This window comes from Camelus ferus, chromosome 8, assembly GCF_009834535.1.
Source record: "Camelus ferus isolate YT-003-E chromosome 8, BCGSAC_Cfer_1.0, whole genome shotgun sequence".
NCBI lineage: Eukaryota > Metazoa > Chordata > Mammalia > Artiodactyla > Camelidae > Camelus > Camelus ferus.
In genome coordinates, this window is record NC_045703.1 from 30,062,707 (window position 1) to 30,088,017 (window position 25,311).

Below are 25,311 nucleotides of genomic sequence, written 5' to 3' on the forward strand. Positions count from 1 at the left end.
TACTTTTAAAGGAAAATTGATATCACACTATACATTCACCATGTACAGACACAACTATCAGTTTTGGGAAACTTGGACTTCCCTACAGAGCCAAAAGTCTGAGATGATCAAGGAGGACTTTGAGCTAGAAACGTTGCTCTTATTTTTATGGATTTTTTTTTCAATAGTTGAGAGGGCGGGGCTTGTAAACACAACTACCCCTAGTTTTCCTCCCATAAAACCATGTGTAAGGGGTACCTAGAAGACTTCAGAATGGATGTTTTGGTTTCGTTTTGTTCTTTTTTGTTTTTAGCTATGCCTCTGTAGGCTGAGTGACCGCGACCTCAAGGTGGCTCACGGAGAGCTGGTGGGCATGCAACTGCTAATGGAAGATGTACTTCTGAGCAACTATCATGTGATCATGGAGGGTTCCCCAGGACAGCAAGTCACACTGGACAAAAATATACAGGTATCCTTGGTGAACAGTCTTCATAATTGGCTAATGCTATATTGCACTGAGCACTTTTCTATTTGAGAGGTGGGCTAGAAAGCCACATCTGTCCCATAGCCTCTTCCAGGGTCCCAGGACTGTGCCAGTGCCACACGGGAGCAGCAGTGAAGCAGGGGTAACCAATGAGAGCCCCTCCAAAGTACTTTCCTTTACAGTATTCAGTGTAATTAGTGGTATATCCATTTCTTCTAATTTTAAAAGTAGAACAAACTTGTGAGGGGGTCCACTGAAACCAAATGGAACAAATACTCCAACTGGCTGCTCTTCCTTGTGAGTCACACATTTAGGACTGGAGTTGGAAGGACCAGAGGGGTTGATAGAGGCCCTAAGTGAACATCTCCCGCCTGGGTCCAGTCTTCATCACTGAACTAACCTATGGACTCCTAGGCAAGCCTCCCTTCTCTGGACTTGTCCCTCTGAAGCTGTAAGGTACCAAGAGCTGGTAATCCACCTAGTATCATAACTTGAAATAATTTCTGCACATATGTGGAAACAGACAGAGACTTGTCTGGACACAGGGTGAGCTAGCTCGTGCCCGATTTAAAGAGCCCCCTTTTCAGAGCTTAACTTTCTGCACCAGCCATCTCCATTCCCTTACTTTCTATCCACTCCTTGGAAACTGCAGTCTGACTTCTTCCCATCTCACCACTAAGACTACTCTCATCAAGGCTCCATGGTTCTCGTCACTAAATCCCTTGGTTTCTTTTTAGTCGCCTTCCAACCTGACTCCTTGGCAGCATCTGACACAGGGTGTCCTTCTTAAAGCCTCTCGGCCCTTGGCTTCCAAAACACAACTCTCTCCAATTCCTGCTGATATTTCTGGCCACGCCTTCTCAGACCTCTCTGCCAACTCTCCTCCCTCTGCCAGTCCTGAGGGCGTGGGTTTCCTGGCTCTGTCCCGCTCCTCCTACTAAAAGGGCTGCATTCTGACTCCATGACTCTAGCTGCTTTTGTTTTTGTGCGCCCATTACTCCCTAAAAAGACATTGAAAGGTAGAGTTTACAGCTGTGTTAATACAAAGAAAAAATATATTAATATGGTACATTAAAGCATTTTATTTAATGTGAATGTCTTTTTTCTGATTTTAAAAGAAATTAAAACATTTTGTGGGCCCTAAACACTGTGCCTTCTGTGTGTAATCAGTGAGTTGGCCCTGAACACCATTAACATCATTGTCTATGACTGAGATCTGTTCAGAGTGTTTTATTAATTATTAATTCCTTCAATTCTCACAATAATTTCATGAGGTTGATGCTTTCATTATTCTCATTTTACAGGTAAGAATACTGAGACACAGGCTAAGTGATGTGCCTAAAGTCACTTGCCGAGAGAGAAAGGAAACCCAGACTCCAGCCTCACAGTCTGGCCCTGGAGCTCCCTCAGAGTCTTAACCTGCTGTGTTGTTCCACTCCTCACCCTCTCCCAAGGCAAACCCATCTACTTTTATAACTGTGATGGCTTTACATATGATGACTCCAAACTCTACATGTCCAGCCCAAGCCTCAATCCTATCAGATTCATATGTTCAACTGCCTTGTTCCATCTCAGAGACAATGTGTCCCAAACTGAGCTCATTTTATTGCCCCCAGACTTGCTCCTCCTTCCTTATTCCCTGTCAGTTGACCACCACCTGTGCAGCCACCCAAGCCAAAACATCTGGACACCCATCTTTGACTTCTCTCTATCCTACCCCACCATCAGACACCAAGTTTTACTATCCTATTATTTTAATGTCTTTCACGTTTTCTCCATCCTCCCTCCCCACCCCCTCCACTAGTCCAAATCGCCATCATCTTCTCATGCTGGGCTGTGATCATAACCTCTACGTGGACTCCCTGTATTCACTTTTCTCTCCTTCACATCTGTTCACCAGGGTGATATTTTTAAATGTGAACCTGATTATGTCGCTTCCCTCCTGTAACTCTTCAGTGACTTCCAAATGCCCTGAGAATAGCGTCCAAGTGCCTCAAACAGATCTTCATGACCTGAGTCCTGCTAGTCTCTCTACCGCCAACTTCTTTCATTTTGTCAAATGCACCATGCTCTCTCCTCAGTACCTTCATGCATACTGGCCCCTCTGGTGGAACACTTCCCTCTCCTCCCACTCTCTGCTTTACCATCTGATTAACTCCTACTTGTCCTTCAGGTTTCAACTTCCAAGCCACTCTTTAAGAAGTTTTGTCTGATTTCCCACCTTTGAGCCATGCCCCTCTGTGCCAGTGAGGGCACACCCGCTCTAAGTAAGAGTTGTTGTACTAGTCTCAACTTAAATTAGAGAGTGTATTTGTCTTTCAAAACAAGTCTAGAAGGAAGCAATTCTGGTTGGTGCAGGCACCCAGCTCTGCCATCCTGGGCGTGTCAGCAAAATGTCTCCCTTATCTTGTTAAGGTGAAAACAGGAATGAGAAAACTGTCTCCTTAAGGAGTTTTATCTTTTTATCAAGGAGGGAAATCTTTTTCCATAAGACTTCCAGTAGATTTTTCTTCTGTCTTACTGGCTAAAACTGCATCACAAGTCCACTTCAAGCCAATTAGTGGAAAAGGAAGTGTGTTTAGAAATGCCATGTAAATTTCACTGCAGAATTTGATGCTTTATCTGGAGGGAGCATGTGCAAAGCTGGTACTCAGCCAAGCAGTGTCAAGATCAAGAAGTATGCCAGGCCCTTTGGTCCCTCTGTTTACCCTTTTTTGGCTCTGTTGCTGATGGAGTACCATCTTTCCCTGGCAGTCCCACCCTCCCCCACCCGGTTCTTTATCCTGTCTCCTGTCTCTTCTTGCATCCCTTAAAACACTTAGGGAGAGAAGATATCTCTGAATGTGAATATATTAACAAGGTAAGTTTGTCTTAAAATTATTTTTAATTAGTTTTATTTTATGATTGGCTTTATTTAAGAGTCTTTCAATATTCATAGACAGTAGGAAACACTGGAGTTTGTACTGCCTATGACTTAGGACTCCAGGTTTCCTGTCCCAGCTGTGCCTCTTGTTCTGAGATCTCTTAGACTTCAGTTGCCAAGACTCACAAGTGAAGGTGATGGATGATCTCAGGGACTGTAAAACTGCCCCAGTAGCCCTAGGTTCCTCGAGGGACTTTGGGGATTTTTGAGCAGAGGGGCCTGTATGTGGGCTGGCCCTCCTTGTCACCAGGCTCAGCCTTGGTCTATTGATATTTTGGGTCACTGAGTAAGTAAGATACATATGCTGAAAGGTTTCTGGGGATAAAATAAATCTGGAAGTGCATGCATTAGCTGCTTGTTGAAGAGGTAGGCTACTAGTTGGAGGGGTTGCCAGCTGTCAGTGGAGTTTGCTTTCCCTCTGCTGTGGGTTTTGCTTGTCAGCACTTCCTCTGACCAATGCTCTTTCTGGCAGCCCTGCTTCCCTCCCCCAACCCCATATATTAATATGTTGATAGCACTGATCTGGACCCAGTTACACCAGGTGGTGGTTCTTCCAGTTCCTAGCCAGGAAACTTGAGTATCCAAGGTGGTGTTACCTAAATGTTCTCTGAGGCCTTTCTGGTCAAAACACCATGGTTCAGATTTGCCATCTTCGTCTGAAAGGAAAGCTCCTGTTTCTGTGACTGAGACACTGGCATCAGGCCAAGGGCCAGATGCAGGTCCCCGTTCTGCCTGTTACTCTGGGTAGCCCGGCCCTCCCACCACAGGTGCGGGAGAGCAAGGGCCTGAAAACTTGGTTTCCTCCACATCCTCCAGGCCTCACAGCAGCTCCTCCACAAGCACTCATATAAGGAAAGCACCAATGAATCAATGAACAAATCAGAATTTTAAAGAAAAATTGCCTATTGAATAATAAATTCTAATCAAGAGACATGTTCTCTGCCTAACTTTTAAAGGGTGGGAGAAAGAACAGGAGATAAGATAAGCTTAAGTTTCCATTTTCTTACTCATAAAATGGATAAAATCCCCAATTTAAGGCTATGTTATAGCTCTACCATGATGAGGGGAGTTAAATCTTGAGTGTGTCAGAGACCATTTTCCAAGATGCAGAGGCTCAATGTTTCTAATAACAGATAAAATGTTAGCACCCAAGTAGAAGAGTTTTAAGTGAGTGGTTCAAGAGTTAAGCAGAAAGCTGGAGTGGAGACATTTCTGTCCGCTGTGTTTACTGTCTGTTCAGGAAGGATGCTTCTCCTCCCTAAGCTCCATGTGGGCTGCAGGCCTGTAAACCATTCCTCCCAGAGAAAAAAGTCATTCTCCAAAGACTTCATTCTGTGTGGGCTGCATGTAAAAGGTTACCCTGTGCTGGTCCATGATCAATACAGAAGATTTTCTCTAATGCTTTCAGCCAGATTTGTCCGGAGTGCCAGGATTTAGAAGTCAGTTCCAAAGCAGCCCAAAGGCATCCGAGCTGCTGGGGGGCCCGTGCAATGCAGTGATGTCCCTCGCTTTGCTGAGATCATTTCTGGTGCTGTGGAAGCAGCTGGAAGTGCTAAAGGAGCATTGGGGCCGACTGAAGCTGCGAAGCCAGGATATCAATTCTCTCTCTTTCCACAAACAGTTCTTGGAGCTCTATAGGTGAGTGTTGCTGAGGGGGAAATTCATGTGAACCTGGGGACTGGCAGATTCCTGCCCTTGCGCGGGGAAGGAAGTTTGGTCTATGAGTCCAGAGGAAGCTGGGCGGTATGTCTGCAGAGACGGTGCTTTACAGGAAAAGCTGGATCCTGTTGACTGCAGGGACGGCGTCGGAGGTCACTGCAGCACTGTAGATCATTTACCCAGAGTCCTGTCCCTGGGAGCTGGTGTTTCTGAAATGTCCCTGCAGTGCTGACTTTAAACATTTTAGCTCATAGGATCCCAGTGAGCATTGGGTGGGTGGGGTAGGGGGTCTTGCTGTGACCTCCTCCCTGTTCTCTGCCCCGTTAGACCCAAGTCAGAGGCTCTGCAGCCAAAGGTACAACATGGGGCAGCGTGAGGTCTTAGGTCTGCCGAATGCTGGGTGGTTTTCGCAGCTTCAGGCCCCGGTTGGGATGACTTAGCTGGCAGATGCCATGTGTCTGTTATCAAACCAGCATTTGCTAAGCACCCACCCACCACCCTGGACCTTACTAAGAACACAGACGCTCACGTTGGTGGCCTAGTCCAAATTGTCTAGCTTATGAATTATGACAGTCAGCTTTCCTGGTAAATAGGAAATAAAAAGACGTGTCCATATTTTAGAAAATGACTGAAATTAAATGTGCCCAATGGGAAAAAGCCTCAAGATTTAATATTGACTAAGGGAGTGGCAACCGTGGTGAGTTTAGATGTCACTGTGAGTGTCTGTGATGGGTTGGAGGTTTATGCATGATGACAGGAAACAGAATTGTCAGAGAATCTGAAAGAGAAAAAATATGTTTGCTCATTTCTGCCTCTCTTCTTTACTAGAACGGACATTCTCTACCCCAGCATGAAAGCCATAGCTAGGCGGATGGGGAAAGAAGATGAATTTGAAGAACTTATAATAAGTAGTCAGTCTATTCTTCCCCCCAAAGGATCTTCAGAAATTGAAATAAAAACTCAGCAGGTATGCAAGGCTGTTTTGAACTTGGCTTAAAAATTTACTCTATGACATTAGCATGTGAAACTACAGCTATACCCAAGTGGTGTTTCTTTCTCAGAAGTGAAGTGTAAATTGAGCGTTTGTAAATCGTTGAACAGACGCTGAGGAAACTAAGTGCTTAAAGGCACATAGGGCTTTGATTAAGCAAATAACCACCCCTAACGTCTCAGTTCTGTAAGTCTAGGTGTTCATATTTTTATTTTCCTCAGATTAAAGTGCACCAACCACCATGAAAAAAAACAATAGAAAACCATAACCACTAGCATCTGAAACATAAAATCCAGCATACAAGTATCCACCTGCCACAACACACACACCCATGGAGATGGAATGTTTAAAATAGCTCCTGTGATTTTTTTCCTGAGAACAACACAATTTATGCACCAGCCTATATGGTGTGTGTGTTGATGATCTATTTGAAAAGGTTGTTTCCCAAGTGTTTGTTCCCTTCAGTCCTGGACACGGGCTCTGCCTGGCTGTGCTTATTGTAACAGGGAGCAAAGACTCTAGCTGGCCGGGTGTCGATGCAGAGGTGCATGTCCACTGAGCAGCATGGAGGACTCAGCACTGCTCCTCCTCAGCACAGCCCCCAGTCCTAAGCCCACTGCTTACTCTTCTGAACTCTGGTTCGTCTCTAGCACCTGGGGTCCTCTGACAGGAGAAGTGTGGGCTCTGCTAGCATACTGGGTAGAGGAAGGGCCCACAGATATTGGAACAAAGTTTTCTGTTGATTGTGTATGGAGTTAAATCTTCTTGTGAAATCCTCCTTGGTATCTAAATCGAGTTTCAAATCTAAGCATTTCTCTTATAATAATAGCCCATGAAATTCCTGGCCACATTTAAAGACTCCAAAACATATGAGGTCACTTCAGATATTGAGCACTTTGCAATTTAGCAGAACTTGGTAAAAGGGGGTCATATTTTATCAATCAAGATGTGGGCCAGGAAGAAAAGATGTTGCTCTCCAAAAAGGTGTATCTACCCAACTCAGGAACCCAAGAAAGGAATCCTTCTTCCCTGAGAGACAGTAGCTGGCAGGACCCAGCCCGCGGCCCTTCTGCAGGGATTTAGGAGCCGAGAGTGTAAGCTGAAAGTGGAGAGTGACTCTCAAACTTCTTACTCTAGCTTCAGAAACTTCTAGAAAATCTTGAAATTCATATGATCCAGGAGGTATTAAGAAAAGTAAACAGAGAGAGAGCACTGGTTGTGTCAGAAAAGTCCAAGGAGCGGCATACTCTCCCTACAGGTAAAGTATGTTTATTTTAATACTTCATAAAACAACATTTTAATTATTTTTTCCTAATTATAAAATTCACGTATCTGTATTCATGGTTTAAAAACAAAACACTACAATGCCCAGAAAATTGTATAAAAATGACTTCTTAACACTGTGGCCCGGAGAGGAGTACTTTTAACACTTGGATAGATTTTCTTCCACTTAAAGGGCTTTTAAATACAAAATATTTGTTAACTTCAGTCTCAGTGCTGCTGATTATCTTATAACTGAAATATAGTTGACATGGGGGAAACACATAACGCTTTTCTTATTTGTAATGTGTATATATTGCCTGTGTGTGTGTGTGTGTATCACAAATATATATATTTGGGTGGGAAGGCAATAAGAATTGTTTCCTTTCTTCTGAGATCTAAAGTCAGGGTGACTTCATGGGCAAGTGACCAGTTCACTCCCTTAGGACTCACACAGGGGCACTTAGGGTTTAATGCTCTATAGGTGCCATCTTGAAACTCTTCATGTTAACTCAGAATTTGTATTTGTATTTGGCATCCAGTGACCATGCACTAAAGGCTTGGAGCCTGGGCTCATGCTGTCCCACCTCCTGCTGCCTCCTCACCTTGCCAGGAGGAGTTCTCAGCTGCCTGATCGTCTGCTCTCTGGCACTCCAGTCACCCCTAATCTCCCCATCACCATTCCTATCCAGTAATCACTGCCACTCTCCACCCTGGTGGGGGCCTCAGTGCAGCGAGGGTCGGGGTGGGGCACGTGTGCCTGGCATTATCTCAGGGATGCCAAGCTGGCAGCACCGTAATATGTTTGATGGTGACACAGTGGGATTGAGCCTGCTGCCCATCCCTGGGTACCTAGACTATCCCAGGGCAGAGGTTGCAATGCCCTTGGGGTTGCCCATACACAGTGGGTTGGAGCAGTGGGCCCATGGGAAGGAGAGATGCTCAACTTCTTTGCCCCCGACTAGGACATGTAGCCTCAGTCCAGTAGCTGGTAGACCACATGCATTCAAGCGCCCAGTCATAGGTCAGTGCCTGTAAAAGTCATACTTGCCCTGCAAGCATTCTCATGCCCTGGGAGTTCAACATTAAAAACAAATAGAAACACCATGACAGGCCAGGAGAGAGACTGCAGAAAAAAGAAAAACACTTTGTATTTTAGTTACCTATAATGACACCTCTTCTCCTGGTTTTTGAACAAGAAGGCCTGCATTTTTTATTCTGCACAGTGCACCATAGATTATGTGACTGGTCCTTTCTGAACTACAGTGACTTCTAACTCCTACTAATTCTGTAAGAAAACCCACAACCTTTGAGCTGCAGGGGAATTGTCTGATTAAATTAGGTTTTCCTTTTGAGACAAGGCCCACAGACATTACAATGTTAATTAATAACCTCTGTCCTCGTCTAAGACATTGTCAGTTTATCGGGGCTTGGAGTAACTGTGTTCTGTAGGTAGGACTTTTGGGTAAGGCTGTGCAGTGGGAGGGCGAGCCTGACCAACTGGGCATCTGAATGTCACCAGAGAGCTGAGCGTGGTTGAGCTCTGATTACAGAACACTTAACGAGACACAAAGCATCCGTTGTTTGTGCTGTGTCTGCTGCATCCAGGAGGCTCCCTTCCAAGTCCTTAGAGAAAATCCACAAGAACATAGCAGGTGCAACTGTCTCCGTGTTTCGGGTCTTTGGCTCTTATGAGACGTCAGGTTGGGGCCCAGGGGAAAAAGCTACTTTGCTTCGCAGATGTACTGTGCGCTGCCTTGTGCAGGGTGTTTGTCAGCTGACCTTGGAAAGGGCCTTCAGGCAGGAGCTGAGGGAAGGCAGGCAGGGTTGAGGGGAGGGTAGAGTTATTTTTAACAGTGGTAAGGTTGATATTACTAAATCTTACCTTGGCTAGAGTATACTGGCCAATTCTAAAATCTTGTTTAGAGTCTATACTCATAAGGCTTTAAAAATAAATGCCAATAGTGAGAGCATTTTATAATTGTTGGTTTTTGTTTTGCATCAGTTCAGTATGGTTCAGCATGGAGGCCTGGGTTTCCTCCTGTACTGAGTTCCCCCAGTACAAGTGATGGAGTCCCCACTGTGTACCAGGGCTGCTTTTCTATACACTTCTTTGACTTAGTCTTCCTGAGACCTCTGTGGGCTGGAAACATGGAAGAGGGTGCTCAAACCATGGAATTCCCACTCGCCTACTGCTCGGCTCAGCAGCAGGAAGCAGCCGGGGTGGATCAGGCTTCCAACGGGGGCTGCTTCTTCATGCAGAGACCACCCTTTGTGGTCAAGTTTAGCTTGGGGCCAGGGCTTTCTCCAGAGGGAGCCGGGAATGGAGGGTATGGAGAACAGGGGACATCGGAGGCTCTTGTTCTTCCCTCAGGGTCTCCTTTCTCCCTGTTGTCCCCTCCAGTGTCTCCGTTGATACTTGTCTAAAGGGAACCCTCAAATACTTCTCCCCTGTATTTCCTTCCCTCCTCCCTACCTTGTCTTGGAGCTTCTGAGTGAGCTTGCAGTTTGTCAGTGAGCATCTGAAAAGATGGCAGCCACACCTGGTCTGGGGCTAGTCCTTGATAATTTGTGCTCCCCTAAGAATGTCCAGGAGCAGCCCCAGACATCCTCATGCAGCCTCAGGGTTTATCAGAGATGGGCTCCCCTAATCCCAAAAGGCTCTGCCATTCCCCATCATTGACATTTTGGCATTGAAGTCACTTTTAACTGATTCTTTAAATTTCCCTGAGCAGTTATAAGGCCAGCAGTCTCCAATGTGGAGGCATATATCCCAGGGGTATGGGAGGAAAATATTAGAACTTCTAAATGAAGTCTGTATGTAAGAAGCCCATGTCACACTCTTCACTGAGATGTCCTGAAGCAACCATGGGGAAGCAATCCACAGGTGAATAATGAAAAATAGTAGAGTTGACAGTTCTAATCCTAGCACATACTTATCTTCACCCACATTGTTGGGTTAAAAAAGATAACCTAATCCCCCCTAAGAAATCAGACAAAAAATTTTAAAGGTCAAGGAAACTGTTGAGAATGTGGGTCGAGCTGCATTCTCATTGATGATGACCCTCACCCTCAGTACATCGTGCTTTGCAGTATTAGCCAGTGATCGTCCTGGAGGTAGTAGTCAGGAATACATACACATACGTATGTTAGAGGTGAGTGAACAAAAATGTTTTGCTTGAAGGAAGCACAGTCAAAACACGTGGGAGAACATGGTCTCAGTCAGCATTTCCTCAGCAGTGTGCCCTGCAACACTAATTCCTCCACGTGTTAATGCAGTCATTCTCCCAACCACCCTTCACTAACAGACTCAGTGGATTACCTGCTGCTTTCCATTTCCATTCTCCATTCACAAGCGGAGAAAGCACTCAGGAGAAAGCATTTGGGTTGCAAGTTTACCCAGCATTGTTGATCGTTGTTGGCTTCAAACCTGTTGGTGCTCGTTTTACTTGTCATTTTGTTTGAGTCGTTTAATTATCATGTAAACCAATGAAATAGGAGGACCTGAAATAGGACAGAAAGAAATCTGCTCTATAAAAACTAAGTCGAAATAGATAAACTGTGGTACATCCTGTTGATGAAATATTACTGAACACTAAAAAGAAATGAACTATCAAATCATGAAAAGACATGAAGGAAGCTTAAATGCATATTACTAATCTGAAAAGGCTACATAGTGTATGATTCCAACTATATGACATTTGAGAAAAGATAAAACTGTAGAGACAGTGAAAAGATCAGTGATTGCAGCCGTTGACAGAGAAGGATGAATTAACAGAGAATTTAGGGCAGTGAAACCATTCTGTATGATACTACAATAATGGATACATGCTGCTAAACAGTTATCAAACCCACAGTTTCACGAGAGTGAACAATAAAGTACACTATGGACTTTGGATGATAATGATGTGTCAGTGTAGGTTCATCAGTTGTAGCTGATTTACCACACCGGAGGGGGATGTTGATTGGGAGGCTGTGTGTTTTGGGTGAGGGTACAGGCACTCTCTGTGTGGTCTGCTCAATTTTTCTATGAACCTAAAACTGCTATGAAAAGAAAAAATGAAGCATTTGGATTGTTTCATGGTCGTTTTCTCTCCATAAAAAGAAACAAACAAAACACACACACACACACACACACACACACACACACACACACAAGAAATTGTAGACTATGCACTATGTATTATGATATAGAGAAGAGAGATGGTACAGTACCCTGATGAGGGGGCACGTACAAAGAAAAGGCCTAGCTCTACATTAGAAGATTGGCACATGTTTATGTATTTGGGGTTTTTTTTTTAACTGAAGTCTAGTTGATTTACAATGTTGTATTAGTTTCTGGTGTACAGCATAGTGATTCAGTCATTTTATATATTTCTATTTATATATTTCTTTTCTTTTTCATTATAGGCTATTACAAAGTATTGAATATAGTTCCCTGTCCTATGCAGTAGGACCTTGTTGTTTATCTATTTTGTATGTAGTAGTTTGTATCTGCTAATCCCAAACTCCTTTCCCCCTTGGTAACCATAAGTTTGTTTTCTATGTCTGTGAGTCTGTTTTTATTTTGTAAATAAGTTCATTTGTCTCAGTTTTTTAGATTCCGCATATAAGTGATGTAAAAACGTGGAACTCTTCATGCATTTGCGGGTCATCCTTGCACAGGGGCCGTGCTAATCTTCTCTGTATTGTTCCAATTTTAGTACACATGCTGCTGAAGCGAGCATTGTGTATTTTTAATTTAAATAAAATGTTTAAGATAGGACATGTCATTTTTAAGCACTCTCTAGCTTAACAGGCTCTTTTGATTGACCAGCCAAATTAGTCTTCATTGCATCGGACAGGAGGATTTCTACAGGTGTTTGGCAGGGACTAGGGGGGAAGGGTTTTGTTTGCTTTTTAAAAATAAATTTGAAAAATGGGGGTAAATAATGTTAAAAAGATTCCTTTACTCTGAACCTTCTCAGAGCCTTTACTATCCTACTGTGCATTGTAAACATCCAGAAAAAGTATGAAATGTTCTTTAAGTTTATTTGAACCCTTTTCTTCCCTTGGGAATATCTATCATCAACTCAAGGAACTAGTGCTCTGGGGAGCAGTTTGAGAAACACAGGAGTGCAAAATTCATACAGATGCTGGAAGCAGAAAGGTTTTCAACCTACCCACTGCCCCACCCCTGCTCCCGCTGGTCAAGAGAACAACCGTATTTGGCAGCTGTGTGCCTTCAAGTTTCAGTTCTGCCTCAGCAGAGGCCCAAGGTGCTGCTCAGGCACAGGGGTCTGGTGGTTGAGTCAGAGAAGTGAAGTGGTGCCAAACCAAGGTGCCCTTTCTGGGCAGTGGGGTGCTGCTGGGGGCTTTAGAGAGGAAAAGAGGGAAAGTGGTTTGGCCGCCAGGAAGTCAAAGTTTCCTCCAGTCAAATAGCCTGGGAACAGAGTGAGAGGGAAGAAAAAACCCTAATTGAATCCCCAGTGCACTGTCTCCCTCCCACCTCCATGCTTTGTCTTAAAGGAACCATGACCACACACACATTGAAAATGGGACACATTTGGAGACCATCAACACCACTTGGCCAGGAACTACTTCTCCTGGATGAATTCTTCTCACTCTGACTTCCCCTGACTCCTGCCTACAGATGCAGATGAATGTCTGAACTTGAACTCAAGAGGAAGAAGCATGCTGGGAAGATTTTCCAGCACTTTGCTAAAATATTTCCCCTTCAGCTGAGCCCAGAGCTAAACCCCAATCCAAGGGAGGGTCTCCAAACTAGAAGTGGTCCCTCACTAGGCTTATCTGTGAGCCAGAGACCCGCCAGGAGAGTACCCTGGGAAAAGTATCCAATTTCTTGTCTGAAAATTTCTGAAACATACATGAGCTCTGTCATCTCAAAGTTTAGGCTTATGGAAGTCTTATACATATGAAGAAGCATGAACTTCTAGGCTCTTTTGGGTTTTCTACCAACTATGCTAGGGCAGTGGTGAAATGTCTACTCACCTTTAGTAACCTAAAGGAAAAGCAAAATCAGATTTATATGTTTATGATGGAAAGGAGCCAACTGTAGAAGAAATGTGGAATCCCATTTTGAAAAACAGGACCCCCAGTAAATAACATTGAGTGCAAACCCCAGTCTCCTGCTCTGTCATATCCACATTTCTGGGAGGATTTTGTGGGACACTTCCTCTTTCTGCGCTGAGTGGCCAGTCAGAAAAATGAAAGTATGGGCAGGAAAGCTCATCTAAAATTACAAACAGCTGGGGGCAGGGAGAGGCCTGAGGAGGCTCTGGCCAGCCCTATCCGCAACGAAAGGGAGTGGGGCGGGGCTTGGCTCCTCCCTCTGACTCCTCAGGTCTCTCTTTGTCTCAAGACTCCCCTGGAGTGGGAGGAGGAGAGAAAGAGGTAAGGGAGATTAAGAGGGACAAGCTTCCAGTTACAAAATAAAGGAGTCCCGGGAGGAAATGCACAGCACAGGGAGTGTGGTTAACCATACTGTGATAATTTTGTATGGTGACAGATGGTAACTAGACTTATGGTGGTGATCATTTTGTAATGTATAGAAATAATCAAATCATTATTTGTGCACCTGGAACTAACATAGTATTATAGGTCAGTAATACCTCAATAAAAAAAAAAAAAGACTCCTCTGGGGCCACACACAAGGAAGTAGACCCTACTCAACATACTATACACAGGGACTTCTGCTGTCCCATATGGAAGTTAAGGAGGGTTGACATACTTTCATTGTTCCAGCGCTGTCATATTATTTTTAAATTTGATTTTTCTAACAGATAATACATTCACCTGACTCAAAACTCAAAATGATATAAAACATACAGATTTAGAGATCTGGTTGCCACCACTGACCCCCTTCTGCTGCCCCTGTGTAACCACTTTTATTAGCTTTTTATATGTCATTTCAGTGTTTTTTATGCATATACTAATTCATCCTTTCATTCAATACCTACTTTCCAGGCCCCTGCTGTTGTCTAGGCTACTATATTTTAGGCACTGTTTTGGAGATACAGTAGTCCCCCCCTTACCCATGTTCCAAGACCCTCAGTGCATGCCTGAAACCAGGGAGAGTACTGAGCCCTATATATGCTATGTTTTTTTCTATATATACATACCTATGATAATGCTTAAATTATAAAGCACATTAAGTAAGAAATTAACAATAACTAATAATAAAATAGAATGATCATAATGATGTACTTTAATAAGAGTTATGTGACTGTGATCTCTCTCTCAAAATGTCTTAATGTACTGCACTCACCCTTCTTATGGTATGAGGTGTAAAATACCTACAGGATGAGATGAAGTGAGGTGAATGATGTAGGCATTGTGATACAGCATTTGGCTACTATTGACCTTCTGATGATAGGTCAGAAGGAGGAGCATCTGCTTCAGGTGATCCTGGATCATCGAGTCATTCTGATGTCCATGGCTGGATGTCACGAGCAGACTGTGGTGGTGGTTGGGGGTCCCATGCGGGATGGAACAGATGGTGTGAGATTTCATCATGCTACTCAGAACAGCACACAATTTAAAACTTAGGAATTGTTCATTTCTGCAATTTTCCATTTAATATTTTCAGACTGCATGAAAGTGTAGAAAGTGAAACCATGGATAAGAAGGTACTACCCTTACTCCACCCCTGGAGCAGAAATCCTTACTCTCATGGAGTTTATCATTCGAAGCGGGTAGACGGACAAGAATCAGTAAACATAAGGAATAAGAAAATAATGGAGTAAGGAGGATGGTGGTGTGGAGGCACTTTGCACATTGCAATTTTAAATAGAGTGGTCAGAATAGACATCCCTGAGAAAGTAACATTTTGAGCAAAGCTGAAGAAGGTGAGGGAGTTAGCTATGTGGGTATCTGGGGGAAATCATGGCAGAAAGACAAATAGCCCATACAAAGGCTGGAAGCAGACCTTGCCTATCATATTTTTGGAACAGCAAAGACCCAAGAGTAGCTGGAGTGGACAGAGTTAGGGAGAGTAGTAGGAGATGAAGTCAGAGAGGAGCAGTGAAAGGAGGACAGACAGATCGTGCAGGACTTTGCAAGGACTTCAGTGTTTACTCTGAATGTGTTGGGGAGCCTGTCCAAGATTTTGAGTGGCATGATCTGACTTATATTTAAATAGAATCTCTCTGGCTGCTGTGTTGAGAAGAAAGGGTGGAAGAAGGGAGAGGCTGGTTTTGAGGCTATTGCAATAATCCAAGCCGGAGGAGATGGTGGATCAAAAAAGGCTGAGAGTCATATAAGTATTAAGGTCAGACTGTGGGCATATTTTTGAAGTAGTCACTGATGGATTGGGTCTTGGGCTTGGGAAAAAGGGAAGAATCCATGATGACTGTAAGATTTTTGACCTGAGCAGTTGGGAAAATTGAACTGCCATCGGTTGAGATGGCAAGTTAAGGAGGGAAGATCAGGAATTTCATTATGCACAAGTGAGGTTTGAAATGCCTTTCAGACATCTAAGAAGAGATGCCAAGTAGGTGTTAATATAATTTGGAGGGTACTCAGCACATGGATGGCATTTAACCATGAGTCTAGATGAGATGGCCAAGGGAGTGTAGATAGAAAAAGGGAAGTGAACCAAGGGCTGAGTCCTAGGACACTAGTATTAAGAGTGGGAGATGGGGAGGGGAAAGGAGAACCAGCAAAAGTGACCTACAAGGAGCAGTGAGGTAGAGGAAAACTAGGACAGACTGCTATCCCAGTGTCTGGTGATGAAAGTTTCTTAAGCAAGAGTGAGTGACAAATTGTGTGAAATGTTGTTGACTGTCAAGTAAAACCACTGTCTTTAGCCATGTTGAGGTCACTGGTATTGATGACAAAATCAGTTTCCATGAAGTGGTGGAGGTAAAAGCTGGGTGAGTGGGTCTAAGAAAGATTTTGGAAGAAGTTGCAGACAGTAAGTGTAGGCAGCTCTTTCTGAGAGTTTTGTTAAAAAGGGAACAAAGACATGAGGCAAAAGCTGACAGGGGAAATGGAGTCAAGTGAAGGATATTTATGAGGTGGGAGAAATAAAGTGTGTTGTGAGTGATCCAGGAAATAGGGGAGAAGTGATGATACCGGAGAAAGCTGAATTTTGGGAGCAATGACCTTGAATAGGCTTGAGGGGATATCCTCCCCCTTTATTATATTAGCTATATATTTCTTACAAAATACAGCATTTTATATCCATTTTTTGGCATCTCATATTTTCCACTTAGCAATCTATGATTCTTTTCACATCAGGGCATAGAGAAAATCCTTTTTTCATAGCTGCATACTATCCCATTGGAAGGATATACCACAGCTTATGTGTTGTTTCTAAGCTTTTGCTCTCTTAAACAATGCTACTCTGAATAATTGTGTATGCCTCATCACATATGTATCAGCCCTATTGCTGCTTCAGTCCAGGAGCTGAAGTTCATAGCTTTATAAAGTTCATATCATAGTCTGTCAGCTATCAGTATTTCTGATCTGTGACTCCTCTCTTTTGATTTTTCTCTTAAAATTAACTCTATGTTGAAATTAATTTTGCCTTGTAACATCAGGAATGTGCTTAAATAGATAAATATAATAGTTCTTTTATTTCCGATAGTTGCATTAGGTCAAAATAATTGTTCAGATACATTTGGGACTTTATGAAAACAGATGTCATATAGGGCAGTAATAACGTTTGATCTGAGATTTTTAGTTATGGTAACAGAACATTGTTCACTGGACTTCAGAGGTGCTTTTGCAAATCTTTTGTTAGGAATCTTTGTTAACAGAGATCTTCCTTATTCCCATGTTCTGGAGGGTCATATGTTCTCAGCCACCTCCTCCCTCCCCTTCTCACCCATTAGTTTTCTTGTATTTGGAAATGACAGCTTGTGTCCAGTGTTATGTCTCAGACAGTTGCCATTTTGCAGCCATTAACAGTTGTTTGAGATCTCATGATACTAGTGTTGGTATGTTTCTCCCCCTAGACCTTTGGAAACACCAAGTCATGAAAGAAAACTTTTCAGTTATTAGACCACAAATTGTGGAAAAGTTTATACAGAGATTACTGGAGAATTACCAGGATGGTGGAGTAGAGGTATGTATTGAAAATTAGTCATTCTGGAGTGTGTCTTTTTTTTTTTTCTTTAACATAAACCCAAACAAGGAAGAGTTTCCCCTCAACATACCTCCGAATGCTTCCCTTACTCCCTTAGACTGAAGATATGAAAACCAAAGCTGAACTCAACATAGTAATCACTTGTTACCATTTTAATTTTGGAAAAAGACTGATTTCTAACAAAGACAGGAGGGGAATTAGAATATGCGTGTTGGCTAATTTCAGATTTGGCCAATTTTTTAAAGTAACCTTGGAGTTTATTTATGGATGAGTTATTTTTACCATTTCCTGTTGTCAATTTTTTAGTATAAAAAATTTAAAAGAGAGAAACCAAAATAGCCTCTGATACCATTACCTAGGAAACATTTTTTAAATGTACAATATGAAAAAAACTAACAGCTCAGGAAGGTAACGTTTTCACCCCTCCTCTACTCCACTGTCCTCAATTTTCTTTCCACAAAGGAAGCCAGTATGAACAATTTGTGTGTGGGTGTATAAACATGTGACTCCATAGCAACTTTACATAATATATATTTAACAGTAATAGATATTTAATACATACAACATGCATACACACAGACCTCAGAGTTTTAAACTGTTTAGTCTTTGACAGGAAGTGCCTTTCTAATCAAAGAAATCTGCTGAAAAGTTAGGATAAGAGAGTGCATGTGGGTATCTGGCTGTAACAGAGCTTTTAAGATCTTTACCAAATTAAGCCTAAGTGCAGTAAGTAGATATAAATTCAGTTTCCTTTGAAATTCAACCATTTGAAAAACAGAAAAACCTGACTTGGCAAAATGTGCCCAATTTTTTGAAACAACATTTTCTCCAAATTTGTATTTTTCTAAGCTCTTCAAATATTCCTCGTAATTTTATAATAAACACTTTAATTCTTACTTATGAGATGGAAATTCACAAATGCTTGTCTGGATACATGTTCTTCCTCAGAACTTGGTGATTTACATGTATTTGCTTTAAGCTTTCAGTTATACCCAATGTAGTATGTGTGTTCTGATGAGGGGCTTCTGAAGTGGTTCCTTTTGGGTCTCTGCAGCCCAGAGGTTTTCAACCAGAGGTGATTAGGGTGGGGCATGTTTGGAAAAAAATGTTTGAATTAAAAATTTTATGACTTTCCTTAAAAGGAAGGAAATTCTGGTACATGCTTCATTATGGAAGACCTCACGCTAAGTGAAGTAAGCCAATCATAAAAGCACACATGCTCCATGATCCCACTTACATGAGGCACCTAGAATATGAAGACAGAAGGTATAAGGTGGTCATTGGGCTGAGGGGAGAGGAATGCGGGGTTAGTGCTTGACAGGTCCAGAGTTTCAGTTTTGCAAGATGAAAAGCATTCTAGAGATTGATCGCACAGCAGTGCAAAGGGACTTAATGCCACTGAACTGTACACTTACAAGTGGCTAAGATGGCAAATTGGCCACAGTTAAAACAAACAAAAAGTTTATAGCTCAAGATCTGCTCATCCCTTATCTATAGACTTCATCTGACATTGAAGACAGGCTCTTCTAGGAAAGAAATGTGGGTGTCAGGAGACAGGGCAAATCCCTGTCAGGTACCCAGGGCACACTGAAGAGGCTGGGGTCAGCCTGTGGCAGTCCCGGAAAAACAGGGCCCCAGGATGTGAGCTCCCTCCAAAGTCTCTGCCTGGCGGGCTCCTGGCCTCTTCTGGGCCCTCTGCAGTGACAGAGAGCTCCCCTTTTCTCAGTCACTGCCCCCACCCCCCATTCCTGGCAGCTCTTGTTTCGCACAGCTCTTACAGAGCTGGATTTGGCCTCCCCACTGGCTCCACCAGAGATCCTAGTCCCTGGGACACCACAGATCATGGTTCCCACCCCTCACAACAAGCCTTTCGATATCTGAGGGGAAGGCAGGCCAGTCCAAGAAGCTCGGGTGGCACTAGTGCTCACATGTGTGAATACTCTCTTTGTAAGCTGACAATGAAGGGCTGGCTCTAGGAGGACAAACCCAAACAGCTGTCCCTCTGGGTGGTGGATTACGGATTGTTACCCCTTCCTCCAGGCAGTGCAGCCCGTCCCAGGCACGTGGACGGGGAAACACAGCAAAGCTGGGCGCCTGTGTGCAGAGCAGACTGCAGGAGCCTGAGTCCCGCCTCCCCTCCTTCAGACCAAACCAGCCTCCTTTCCTTTACTACTTTCAGTGAGCGCCCCTCCCCTCCTGGTCAGTCTCTTCTAAACTCAAGGTCATCTAACCTGCAAAGAGAGCCCTGGTCCTGGGTGCTCTGCTTGGATAATTGCCCATGACTTTGTCGGGTTCATCACAGCTGACTCAATAGGCTAACAGTCACCCAAGGCCCACACATGGCCTTCGGGCCTCCTGCCACCATATCAGCCTTGTTCTCGTTCAACTTGGCCCACTCTTTGAACCTCTTCAAATCTTTAAAAAAAAAAAAAAAAAAAAAACCTAGATTTTTATCATCTAGCATACTCTCTCTCCCTCCCAGGTCCATGTCAGCTTGCCCTTGGTGTCTTCATTCAAGCCATTAGTGACAGTGTGTGACAGGACAGGCCCCGAGCACTGTACTGCCCACTCTGGGTCCCCTCCAGGCTGACCAGGTACTTTGGGCACAGTCTTTCAGGGGCTAGAAGCTCCTCGAGTTGCCCTATCACCCAGCCAGTGTTCTCCACTTGTTCGAAAGAGCATCGTGGGAACCCTTCTCCCCTGTCCTGCTGAAATCCACATACACTGCCTGCAGGAAAAGGTTAATCTGACCTGACTATTCTTGAACTCATGTTGGCTTCCAGTGATTTTTGCTTCCTTCTTCAAATTCTAGAACACAAGCCTTTCACAATCAGTTCTAACATCTAGGCCAAATTTTATACCAAACACACTGGCCTGAAGTTAGAGACTGACCCTTTTTTGCAGATCAGAACTGTAATAGTCTATTTTGTGGATTCCAGAACCATTTTCATGCCTATGCCGAGAGTCCACTCATTCAGCAAGTGTTTATAGAGCTCCTCTTCTCTCCCAGGCACTTTATTAGAGACACAAGGCAAAAGGTACAGTCCCTGCCCTTAAAGAGCTAATGGAAAAAGTTAGGTGAACCAGCAATGCCCAGAAAAGGTACTTCACATTAAGTGCTTTGATAGAAGCACACACAGGGTGCTGTGTGAGCTCAGAGAAGGGGTACACAATCCAGCTGGGTGTGGGGCAGGAAGTAGTCAGGGAAGACTTCCTGGAGGAGGTGCTGTTTGGGCCAAGCCTTGAAGCACACGTAGGTTTTGGCCAGATGAAGAGGGGTAGGGGAGGAAAGGCAGAGCAATCTAGGAAGGAGTATAGCAGAGTTTAGAGAAGGACGTTGTGAAGGTGGGCAGGGCCAGATGCTGAATGGCTTTGTGTGCAATCCTTGAGTTTGGATTTCATCCCAGAGTCAGTGGAAAGTCACTGAAGCATTTTGTCAGTGGAGTTGGTTTTAGATACATCATCAAAACACCTTGTGTGTGCCTGATGGTAAGTGAATTATTATGAGGGGCTCTGAGAGGAGGCAAACCACAGAAATTCAGTTTGCTCCCAGCAGGGCCAGACTTTTACCCTAACAAGGCCTGGCACCTACCATGCTCCTCCCCAGGCTGCCTCTCCAGAAGAATCCATGGGGTGATCTGGGGCTCCTCCAGCCGATGCCATCCAACACAGTTCAGGTTTAAATGCTGGCGAAGAATTCAGCCCACTGTAGGGCACTGGGCCAGCGGTCATCACTCTGGTTCTTATTGCAACCCTGGGGCCTGCCTTGGAGGGGAAGTTGCTACATGAAGCCCCTTTGTGCTGCATTTTGATATGGAGCTGATATTTAGTGAACTAAAGGCAGGAGTGGGTTGCAGAATAGCTTTTAAGAAATAAATTGCTCTGAGAGCTCATAGAAGGATTGTGCCAAAAGAAGCCACATCAGCTGAGGTCCCACAGCACTGCTTCTCAGTGGCTTCTGGAAGGCTGAGTATTCAGTCTGCAGGAGCGAAGTTCACCAGGGGAGAGGGACTGCTGGGAACTGGGAGCCCCCATACTCTCTGTCACCTGTCAGTCTCAGCTTCCTGTCGGCTCCACTCAGGCATGCTCCCCATTCCATGTCCCCACTGCGATGCTCTGGCTGGGCCCTTACCCCTTTCCCTGCCTTCATACTCACCTTGTGTACCATCCCCTTGAGCTGATATTTCAGCCCAACTTTCTGAGGCCTCAGCAGAGCCACTGAGGGAAGGAAGCAACATGGTTTCTCTGGCCTCTGGAGATGCTCGGGGGAGTCCTGACCTGTTTGGTATAGCACAGACCCATGCAAGGCTTCCTCATCCTTGCTGAGTGAATAGCATGTTCGCTAAGAGGGGATGGCAGAGGGTCCCTGTGGTTTGAGTCTACATTTCTGTTTGTTTGGGATCCTCTATCTGCAGTGGCTACAGTGGCATTAGTTTGAGAACTGTTTGCCCTGCTAAAAAGCTGTTGGAGGCCCTGTTGGCATGCTCAGGTGTGGGCACTGCTGTCCAGGACAGTGAGGGGTGAGTCACTCTGTGGCTGACTCCGAGCACTGGGCCCAGCCACTGTGGATGAGGTCACTGGCCACACCCTGCTGGCCTCAAATGTGGTCTCATGACTTCTCAGGGTTTCAGGCGTTTATCATACAGAACCGGGAGGTATTTCCTTTGTCAATACTGATTCACATAGCCTTGGCCCTTTCACCAGAAAGAAGTCGAGGTCCCAGGGGTGGAGTCTTGCTGCCCTGTGCCTTGTGTGAGCAGCTGACTCTGACTATCCTACTGCTCACTTTCCAGGGCAGGATGGGTTGCTCTCATCCCCCACCCCAACTAAGGGACCCTTGCGGAGGCCTAGAAAGTGGGGGGGGGGGGGCTGAATGCCTGGTTTCTGCTCATAAAATCCCCCGTGAACAGAGGTTTTCATCTACTGTTTCCATTCTGCACATCTTCAGGGCATCCTGACAAGCTGCTACAGTTGATAACCTTTACCAGAGCTTTACTATTTTTTAATTAGTATATACACTTTAGTAGGTATGTAAATATTACATCACATTTTAGTGTATATATGAAATTGCACATATATTTTATATATAATTATTTTAATTATATATACATTTTATGATTATATTAGAAAATACACTCATAATCTTACCCTCATTGATAGCCAGTATTATTATTTTGGTGTGTCTTCCAGACTTCATTAACAACTTTATTCATGCACTTTTTTAACAAAATAAGATTCTTCTATATGCCTTTTTGTGATGATGTACTTTTTTTCACGTGACTCTATGTTGTAAACATGTTTCCTTGTCAATTAACATACGTCCACAGCAAAATTTTTGGTGGCTATTTAGTGTTTCATCGTATAGATGAATGAGACAGATTCAACCTGTTTATTATTAAGCACTTCAATTGTTTCCATTTTTCTTTTCTATTGGAAGGGCTACTATAAAGAATATCTGTTAACATATGTTTTTGTGTATAACTTTTTTTATTCTCTAAAGATAAATTCCTAGAAGAGGAATTACTGGGTCAAAGAGCATGAATATTTAACATTTTTTTCATAGATACTGCTCGTCTGTCCTCCAAAATACCACACTGATTTCCCCGCCAGTCAGCAGGGGTGAGCGAGCCACTTTCCTCACTCCATCAAGACTGGGCTTTCTCACTATCTGCCATCTCTGCTAGTTTGCCTCAAAAACTCACCTGGCAAAGCCTGTCCAGGCTTTCTCTGGAGGCCAGTGGCACTGATAAGACAGTGTCACCAGGATAATCAAATCAGCCAGGGAACCACCCCAGGCTGGAAGGAGAACCTAGCCTGGAGCCCTCCTGACCCTGGAAGTGTCACAGATAAAGCTCACCAAGCAAGCTGACCTCTAGATACACTCACTGACACATGTAGAGGGACACATATAGACACACAGAGACCTGTACAGACACTCACAAAGACACAGAGATACACACAGACACATGCATACATACACTAGTGGATAGAGACACACATACACACACAGACATATCCACAAATGCACATGGACACACCCACTGATGTAGACATGCAGAGACACACACAAGCACTCCTGTGGACATGCAGTTCCTAGTCAGGTGGATCTGCCCCACCTTCCACATATTGGCTCCCATTTCTCTTGGAGCCTAAACCTAAGCCTGCCTTGGAGGGGTAGATTTTTCCTCTATTTCTTAATGGCTGCCTCTTCAAAAAAGTATGCCCAGATGCCTGGAGAAAGGAGGGAATGGGACTGCCTGGAGAGTCAGCACTCTGGCCCTTTGACCAGGACAAGGGGGGCCCCTGCCAGATGCCCCACTTCAGAGGGCCCCACCCTTCCCCACAGCAAATCCCCACTGCCAAGGGGACATGTCCACTCAGATCCCTGGTGTGCTTTCTTTTTTTTAAATTGAAGTATATAGTTGATTTACAATGTTGTGTTAGTTTATGGAGTACAGCATCGGGATTCAGTCATATATATACACACACATACACATTCTTTTTCATGTTCATTTTCATTATGGTTTATTACAGGATATTGAATATAGTTCCCTGTTATACTGTAGGACCTCACTGTTTATCTGTTTTATATATAGTAGATGTATCTGCTAATCCCAAACTCCTAATTTATCCCTCCCCCTACTTCCCCTTTGGTAAACATAAGCTTGTTTTCTATGTCTGTGAGTCTGTTTCTATTTTGTAAATAAGTTCATGTCAAATATTAGATTTCACATATAAGTGATATCAGATGGTATTTGTCTTTCTGATTTATTTCACTTAGTATGATAATCTCTAGGTCCATCTATGTTGCTGCAAATGGCATCACTTCATTCTTTTTTATGGCTATGTAGTATTCCATTGTAGCCAATCATCTGTTGATAAACATTGAGGTTTCTTCCACGTCTTGGCTACTGTAAATAGTGCTGCTATGAACATTGGGGTACTTGTATCTTTTTGAAGTGGAGTTTCCTCTGGATATATGCCCGGGAGTGGGATTGCTGGATCATATGGTAACTATTTTTAGTTTTTTAAGGATTCTCCATATTGTTTTCCATAGTGGCTGCACCAATGCACACTCCCATCCCTTTTCTCCACATCCTCTCCAGCATTTATCATTTGTGGACTTTTAATAATGGCCATTCTGACCAGGGTGAGGTGATACCTCACTGTAGTTTTGATTTGCATTTCTTTGATAATTAGCAATATTGAGCATCTTTTCACGTGCCTATTGGCCATTTGCATGTCTTCATTGGAGAAATGTTTGTTTAAATCTTCTGCCCATTTTTGGATTAGATTGTTTTTTGTTATTGAGTTCTATGAACTCTTTGTATATTTTGGAAGTTAAGCCCTTGTCAGTCACATCATTTGCAAATATTTTCTCCCATTCCATAGGTTGTCTTTTTATTTTGTTTATGGTTTCCTTTCCTGGTCTTCCTTCTGGACAGTGCTCCAGATATCTGGGACCCTGGAATTCCCTGAATCCAAGGCCTCTTCCCCAGATCATCTTCCCCAGAGGGAGAGCGGGCCTCACCACCAGTGTGCACACCCTTGCCTGGGGCATGGGCAAGGGCAGCAGTGCAGCGGAGTGGGTGGCTAGGCTGCCTGCTTACATATGCATATGCAGCCCTCCCGCCAACAGTGTGATGTGATGTGACACCAAAGATAGGAAGCGAATGGGGTCAAACTGTAAACTATGGGTTGGGGACCAGCTCTCCCCAAGTCATTATACTTCAGCATAGAACCCAGTGTAGTCTTCAAAGTAAGACAGTTAAACTTTTTCTTTTTCTTTTTCTTCTTCTCCTCCTTCTCCTCCTTCTCCTCCTCCTTCTTCTTCTTTTCCTCCTTCTCCTCTTTCCCCTTCCCCTTCCTCTTCTTCTTCTTCTTTTTAGGTGGGAAGGTAATCAGTTTATTTATTTTTAGAGGAG

General features: G+C 43.8%; 2 protein-coding genes and 1 non-coding gene across 4 annotated transcripts in view; 2 read left to right on the forward strand and 1 right to left on the reverse strand.

The window, feature by feature from the left end:
* Positions 1 to 336, forward strand: part of CCDC162P — a 111,577-nt gene extending 111,241 nt beyond the window's left edge. For both annotated transcript variants that reach the window (XM_032484651.1, XM_032484652.1), the window contains one exon: positions 293 to 336. The gene's annotated coding sequence lies outside the window, so the exon portion shown is untranslated. The remainder of the gene's footprint in view (positions 1 to 292) is intronic.
* Positions 337 to 353: 17 nt separating this feature from the next.
* Positions 354 to 25,311, forward strand: part of LOC102520375 (coiled-coil domain-containing protein 162) — a 39,787-nt gene continuing 14,829 nt past the window's right edge. The window contains exons 1-6 of the mRNA XM_032484670.1: positions 354 to 448; positions 3,286 to 3,323; positions 4,795 to 5,024; positions 5,874 to 6,012; positions 7,174 to 7,294; positions 17,256 to 17,365. Coding sequence (XP_032340561.1) covers positions 4,885 to 5,024; positions 5,874 to 6,012; positions 7,174 to 7,294; positions 17,256 to 17,365 — 510 coding nt within the window. The 5' untranslated portion in view covers positions 354 to 448; positions 3,286 to 3,323; positions 4,795 to 4,884. The remainder of the gene's footprint in view (positions 449 to 3,285; positions 3,324 to 4,794; positions 5,025 to 5,873; positions 6,013 to 7,173; positions 7,295 to 17,255; positions 17,366 to 25,311) is intronic.
* On the reverse strand, positions 11,917 to 12,023 carry LOC116665559. Its single transcript, XR_004322217.1, has one exon. It is a non-coding gene; the product is annotated as a U6 spliceosomal RNA (small nuclear RNA).